This window comes from Tachysurus vachellii, chromosome 16 (assembly GCF_030014155.1).
Source record: "Tachysurus vachellii isolate PV-2020 chromosome 16, HZAU_Pvac_v1, whole genome shotgun sequence".
Classification (NCBI taxonomy): Eukaryota; Metazoa; Chordata; class Actinopteri; order Siluriformes; family Bagridae; genus Tachysurus; species Tachysurus vachellii.
In genome coordinates this window covers 5,330,747-5,337,131 of record NC_083475.1, presented here as the reverse complement: position 1 = coordinate 5,337,131, position 6,385 = coordinate 5,330,747, and the positions used below count along the sequence as shown (strand labels likewise).

Sequence of the window (6,385 nt, the reverse complement as noted above, 5' to 3'; positions counted from 1 at the left end):
GTCCTCCCACTTTATGCAACATCTTGCCAACATTCCATCTCCAAACAGGAGACAACTCCAGTATTGGTGAAAAATACGCCAAAGTATATTATAGTATAAATGTATGTAATGTTTTTTTATGTGTGTAAATAAAAGGATTTTCTGGCAAATACACTTTTTTAAGAGCATCATTCTTTGTGTATTTCTACAGTTGAACGTGTGTTTGTTTTACTGAGATGTTTTGTATGTTTATCCTAAATCAACTGTGAGTCTTGCCTGTATGAAGAGAACATGAGTGCTGAAAAATACCTGGCACACTTTAGTGAAGGTGAAAAAGATTTACATTATAATGTTTTGTCTTTAGGCACAGAAATTTTAGAAATAAACAGCCATATAAGAAAATTACATGTTTTTGACAAACAGGAATCGGGGTCAACTGCAATGGTCAAACTAAAACATTTATGTAGCTTGTAAAGCTTCATATAACTGAACAAATTTTGAAAAATAGTAATAATAATATCCAAGAAGGTTTATTGGCGAGGAGCTACCATATATAGTACACACAATGTTTTTTTATCGTTTTATTTCTTTTGTAATTCTAAAATAAAAAAGCAATATTGAGACATAATTCTGTCTTCTCTGAAATAAGTTATGGTTTAGTTTTAGAGCGAATGTGGTATGTGCCCTAATCTATCACCATATTATTACATGAACCCACGCATATTAAGATAAGCCACTTTATTGGAGGGGTAATAAACTAATTCAAGGATAATTGGAAATGTCAACAACATAACCCATGTGGAACATCACGACTACTGAAGAAGAAGAAGAAGAAGAAGAAGAAGAAGAAGAAGAAGAAGAAGACATATGTAATAACATAATCAAATTTGTTGCCTATTTATATTCTGTACAAAACACATCCAAAATGAATTTCACTCAGCATATTTTTCTGAGTGTTTACTGGGTTAAACTATTACATTATACATACCATATACAGTACTATCATGCCACATAGATCTGCCTTTATAAAAAAGTTTAATCTGACTAATCAAGACAGCTGAAAAGAAAGACACACACACACTGTTAAAGCAATACTGTGCACATAATAACATTCCTATGTCAAATCTCCATATAGTCTTTGCCTAACATTTTAATTAAGCATTAAATGAGATGTAAGACACATGCACTTGCTGAGCGTGTTGGCATGATGAGGTCTGAAGTTTGAGAAGCACGGCTGATATGGTGGCCCATGAAACTGATGAGACCCAACATAAGGGCGCAGCTCTCGGGTGCATATCTCGGACAGAGGAACAGGGGGGTAGCGTGATGCAGGCAGGTAATGTTTCTGGTAAATGGTGAGGAGTAAAAGAGTACAAATAAAAAGCAGACAAATTACACAGCAGTTACACACAGTGAAACAAAATATCCTCTAACAGCTTCAGCAAATTCATGTTCTTGCTTCAACCACAAGGTTAAGATATGGGACACAAAATCAGAGTGAACGAAACTGGATAAATTACATGAACAAGCTTCATATAAAGGAAGTTTGAAACGTTCACCATGAAGAAGTACACAATCTCTAAATGTCTGTAATCTAAAACCAAGAAAATTCTTATTTTCTCCAAGGGAGATTTACAACTACTGTACCAGTGTCAGCAGCATAGACAGAACCAGATGAAGAAGCGCACTTACTGGTGTGAAAAAAACAGAAGGTTTTATAGGGTTTGTGCATTTGCTTATGTTGTGCTCCAACCGGATGCCGTGTCTCTCCTGCACCTTAGTCCGTCTCCACTTTGCTCTTCTGTTCTGAAACCAGATCTGAAAAACACATATAAAATTGTATAACAAAACTATAGAAGCACTACAACACTACTACGGTAACTATGGAAGTAGCTCATTAGCACTAAAAGTATTTTTTTTCTTTACAACACCACAGAAAAACTTGTAATCAAAGTAAGCAAATAAATAAATACTCTAAGTAATGGTCCAATTCTAATCTACATCTATCCAACAAAGCTACATTCTCAATTGTGACAGATGACTTTATGCTTTTCTGCAGTCTGTTCTTACTTGAACTCTCCCCTCAGACAAATGTGTGCGTGTAGCTAGCCAGTCTCTGGTATGAACATCTGGGTAATGAGTGTCTTGAAAAACTCTTTCCAGTTCCTCAAGCTGAGCTACTGTGAACGTGGCCCGTACCCTTCTGTGACTCCGCTGACACACTGTACAAGAAAAATGCACTTTTAAACAAAATAAAGAATTCTGTTAGCTAATTTGTAGTCAATATCTTGAATCTTCTTCCATCTTATGAATATTAAATCTGTCTTTTAAGACTCCAACAATGAATCCCCAGAACTAAGCAGCATTGAGTGTAGAGCAAATCAAGTATACTGCAAGTATAATGTCATATTTGCAGATATTGTGTTAGATTTAGTTAGAACATTATTATGGATTGTTATTAAAATATGTATAATATAATATAATATAATATAATATAATATAATATAATATAATATAATATAATATAATATAATATACAAATAGAAACAAACTAATAAATAATCTACGATCTAGCATGGATTGAGGAAATGGAGAAAGACGCTAAAAGTTAACAAAGTTACAAAAGGAAATACGGGGTTTAGTATCACATTAAGGTCACCTGTATATTGGCTAGATTTGAGTTCTTCCTTTCCATTGGGTGTCCAAGTATATTCTGAAATGTTCTCTCCAGTCTTCTGCATTTTCCTACCAGCCAAACACGAAGGTCTTTTCAGTATAACTTCAATGGAATGGGACAGATATGTTGGCATGCCTGGAGACTCCATTTGTCTTGGTGATGTCCTCTCAGTGTGCTGTCCACTTTTATCTTCCAGAGCTATCATTTTCCTCAAATTTGTCAGATGTTTTTTAAATGCACCAGGTGACCAAGTATATGAAGCAACACTTGCTCTCATGCCGATCAAAGACTGACAGTATTAGGACTATGTCATAACATCATTAGGATTCCTAGTAGGAGGGGCAGGGGGTTTACTCTTTAACAAACCCCATAAATAATCACTGCCATAAGTTTGCAGCCTTTAATGATTTTTCAATTATCTACATCTCCATTATGATTTGTGTGTGTATATATACCTACACAATGTTTTGTAGGTTTTGTCTTTCAGGCTCAGCCCACTGCATTGTGCAATGTTGATGCATCTGGCTGTCCATTGGAAGATCCATGCCTTGCCCCCAGCTTGTGCTTTAGGATTGGTTGCATGGATTTCTCTCTATGTGTATTAAACTCTGTCAGTCAACATCCCCACACAGATCGGATGACTGACTTTGCTTTGTCCCATGTGAACATTGCTTATGTGTGCTGATTCCTTTTGTATATGTCTCTCTGCCTGTTGTTGAAGTCAAGTATGCTTTGCTGCTTGTGCTTTTGGTTGCTGATTTTGGCAGATGAGATTATGACCAAAATACAGCAAGGGTCATGTCAAATGTTTGGCTTGGGGATAAGTGTAGAAGTGTAGAAGTGAAGTGTTTGGTAAATTCCAAACTGAGTCTATGTCTTAATTTAAACAGCAGACTAGAAATTTACGTTACTACATCAGAGGCTTTTATCCATTTTATCTATTGATGTACCAAACCTGGGCCGTTTGTGTTTTCTCTTTTTGGATTTGTTTATGATATTAGATTGATGCTTTGCACTTTGTTATTTGTAATATATGTATATACTTTTTGTATAAAGTTTTATTGCATCCATAGTGCTTTGATGCCATTCACAGGGAAGGTCAATTGTATTTCTTTATCATTTTACTTTGGTTAGGTGAAAAGGGTTGAGTTTGGGGTTTATTATATTGACTAAAAGCTTTCACATGTCTTTATTACAATAAATTACACTTCAAAGCTAACCCTTTGTTTTTAGAGTCTTATATTGTGACACAAAATGCAGTGAAAAGAGATTTCTAGAGAGATTTCTGTAAAGACTTTGTTTGTCCATAGTGATTTTATTGTTTTAGAATTGTGTTGCAATTGTTTCTGTGGGTTTAGAGGACTAAGGGCTGCAGAAACAGAGCTGAAACCTGAGAATCCCCTCCAGCACAGGATCCCAGTGTCATTACAGTAATAATAAACACCTTTCTGTCTCAGATTCATACAATTACTACTAAGTTATTAATAAATTCTTTCATAGACTTATTAATCTACACATTGTGGGAGTCAACACTGACACATGACACACATGAAACACTATTTTTATGTTTTGAGGCATTTATTCAACCTTTTGTCATTTCACTTTACAGCTGAATAGGAAATACTGTAAAACAGCGCCTGCGCGAATTATTGCGCATGCGTGTTTAATCTCAACGCGCCGTCTTTTTCACAGCGACATCTATTATTATTGCACCGGAAACTGACCTCAGATCCGTTCTCGTTAAATCTCGCTGTGTGTTACAGGTTGTTTTTCCCCCGTCAGGAATAATGGCGACCTGGAGACAGTTAAACCGGTTACCGTTCATTCTTAACGCTAACAAAGACTTACTTCAGATAAAAGGTAAAGAGTTAAAATCACATTTAATTCTGATGTTTGTCGAGTTATTATTAGATTTGTGAATGTGAGGTGTTATGTGTTAAACCTGCACACTGTGTGACATCATACACTGTGTGTGTGTGTGTGTGTGTGTGTGTGTGTGTGTGTGTGTGTGAGTGAATGTGTGTGTGTGTGTGTGTGTGAGTGAATGTGTGTGTGAGTGAATGTGTGTGTGAGTGAATGTGTGTGTGAGTGAATGTGTGTGTGAGTGAATGTGTGTGTGTGAATGTGTGTGTGTGTGTGTGTGTGTGAATGTGTGTGTGTGTGAATGTGTGTGTGTGTGAATGTGTGTGTGTGTGAATGTGTGTGTGAATGTGTGTGTGTATAAATGTGTGTGCAAGTGTGTTAAATATGTAAATGTGTGTGTAAGTGTGTAAATGTGTGTGTGTGTGTGTAAGTGTGTAAATGTGTGTGTGTGTGTGTAAATGTGTGTGTAAATGTGTGTGTGTAAATGTGTGTGTAAGTGTGTTAAATATGTAAATGTGTGTGTAAGTGTGTAAATGTGTGTGTAAGTGTGTGTGTGTTCTGGGAAACTGTAAATGTCTCATATAGGACAATTTGAAGGAATAAAGGAAGACCTTAAAGTAAATATAACAAAACCCTTAACATTTAGATCTGTGTTATTATTCTTCATTTTAATGACTATATGAAATACAGTGTAGTGATTATTGTTTATATTGTGTTTATTGTTACATATGAAGTCTGTGTATATAAATATTTATATATATATATAATTGACTTTATTCCCCTTGTAGCTCAGACCTTGTCATTTCATCCAGCGTTAAGAAACCAGGCGTCTGCTTGTGGTGATAACAGGTAAACAGTTTTAATATGTTTATGAATGAGCTCCTAACAGTTTGTAGATGTTTCTGGATGTTTTTACAGCCCCTGTGTTTGTTCTTTTCTGTTACACTTGGCCTGCCTTATATCCAGGCCTTGGCTGACACACATTAATCAATAATGATTTGTTTACATCCATCTTCTCCTCTTTCCTAAGCAGGGGTGTGGAGATTGGTGTGACACGTGACAGTGAAACTATAGTGTGTTTCCATCCTGCTCCAGACATCCCCTATGAGCTGACAAAGGTAGCTGTGTACTGATCGGCTTATTTAGATTTGTTTGGTTATAAAGTTTTGACATTGTAGTTTTGTTCTACAGCCCATCCCCAGACTGGACCCTACACTTGATTCTACAGAAACACATGATCTAGTTTTAAAGTCTCAGCTCAATAAGGAGGTTTTAAATGACAAAAAGATGCCAGCTATAGAGGAGCTTGCTAAGATGTTCTACACCACAAAGCACCGCTGGTACCCGGTCGGACAGTAAGTTCAACATTATTCATTAGTTTGTAGAAGATTGGAATTTAAGTCGAAGGTGTTTAAATCAGTCCCAGTGATTTTGCATGATTTAAAGCTTAATATTGCAGTTACATGAAGTGCTAAATCATAGTGATCCATGGTGATTATGTATGTTTGTGATCAGCTGTTGTTAGTTCTGTCCTGATAAATGGTTCACAAGCTGATGTGAGTAAGAATTGTGAAATAACTTGTAACCAGAAAGGGAGAATATGAAAGAATGACCGTCACTGAGATGGGCAAATGTTTTCAATCTAAAAATAAAATAAATGTTCTCAATTTTGAAAATTTTAGTTTTTGATTTCAGTCTGTATTTTTTATTTTTTTTTTGCAGATATCATACAAGGCGCAGGAACCGAAATCCTCCCAAAGACAGATAGCAATGTTTGATGTCAGAGTTGTATAAATGTTAATTAAGACTGATGATAAATCTTTAACTTGCATTTTGTGTGAACAAATAAAAACATTCACAAAAAGA

The 6,385-nt window shown here is 35.7% G+C and overlaps 2 protein-coding genes across 3 annotated transcripts; one reads left to right on the top strand and one right to left on the bottom strand.

Moving 5' to 3' along the window:
- Positions 1–605: 605 nt before the first annotated feature.
- On the bottom strand, positions 606–3,102 carry LOC132858900 (intestine-specific homeobox). The gene is made up of 4 exons (XM_060889445.1): positions 2,639–3,102; positions 2,050–2,201; positions 1,672–1,797; positions 606–1,324 (listed from the first exon to the last, which is right to left on the bottom strand). The coding sequence occupies exons 1-4, from the start codon at positions 2,931–2,933 to the stop codon at positions 1,130–1,132; spliced, it is 768 nt and encodes a 255-aa protein (XP_060745428.1). The 5' UTR covers positions 2,934–3,102; the 3' UTR covers positions 606–1,129.
- Positions 3,103–4,383: 1,281 nt separating this feature from the next.
- On the top strand, positions 4,384–6,385 carry mrpl42 (mitochondrial ribosomal protein L42). 2 transcript variants are annotated; one of them, XM_060889477.1, is made up of 5 exons: positions 4,384–4,516; positions 5,308–5,368; positions 5,553–5,637; positions 5,711–5,874; positions 6,242–6,385. In XM_060889477.1, exons 1-5 carry the CDS (start codon positions 4,444–4,446, stop codon positions 6,285–6,287), a joined length of 429 nt encoding a protein of 142 aa, XP_060745460.1. In that variant the 5' UTR covers positions 4,384–4,443; the 3' UTR covers positions 6,288–6,385. The 2 variants fall into 2 exon arrangements, with proteins under 2 accessions (XP_060745460.1, XP_060745459.1); XM_060889476.1 differs by having other exon boundaries at positions 5,550–5,637.

Excerpts from the sequence above, each read along its gene's own strand:
- mrpl42 (XM_060889476.1), top strand. The coding sequence starts at position 4,444 with ATGGCGACCTGGAGACAGTTAAACCGGTTACCGTTCATTCTTAACGCT. Across the intron at positions 5,369-5,549 it reads TCTGCTTGTGGTGATAACAG|CAGGGGTGTGGAGATTGGTG; the intron begins GTAAACAGTTTT and ends CTCTTTCCTAAG. Across the intron at positions 5,638-5,710 it reads TCCCCTATGAGCTGACAAAG|CCCATCCCCAGACTGGACCC; the intron begins GTAGCTGTGTAC and ends TTTGTTCTACAG.
- LOC132858900 (XM_060889445.1), bottom strand. The coding sequence starts at position 2,933 with ATGAGAGCAAGTGTTGCTTCATATACTTGGTCACCTGGTGCATTTAAA. Across the intron at positions 2,202-2,638 it reads CAAATCTAGCCAATATACAG|TGTGTCAGCGGAGTCACAGA; the intron begins GTGACCTTAATG and ends TTTCTTGTACAG. Across the intron at positions 1,325-1,671 it reads CTTCTGTTTTTTTCACACCA|AAACATTACCTGCCTGCATC; the intron begins GTAAGTGCGCTT and ends ACCATTTACCAG.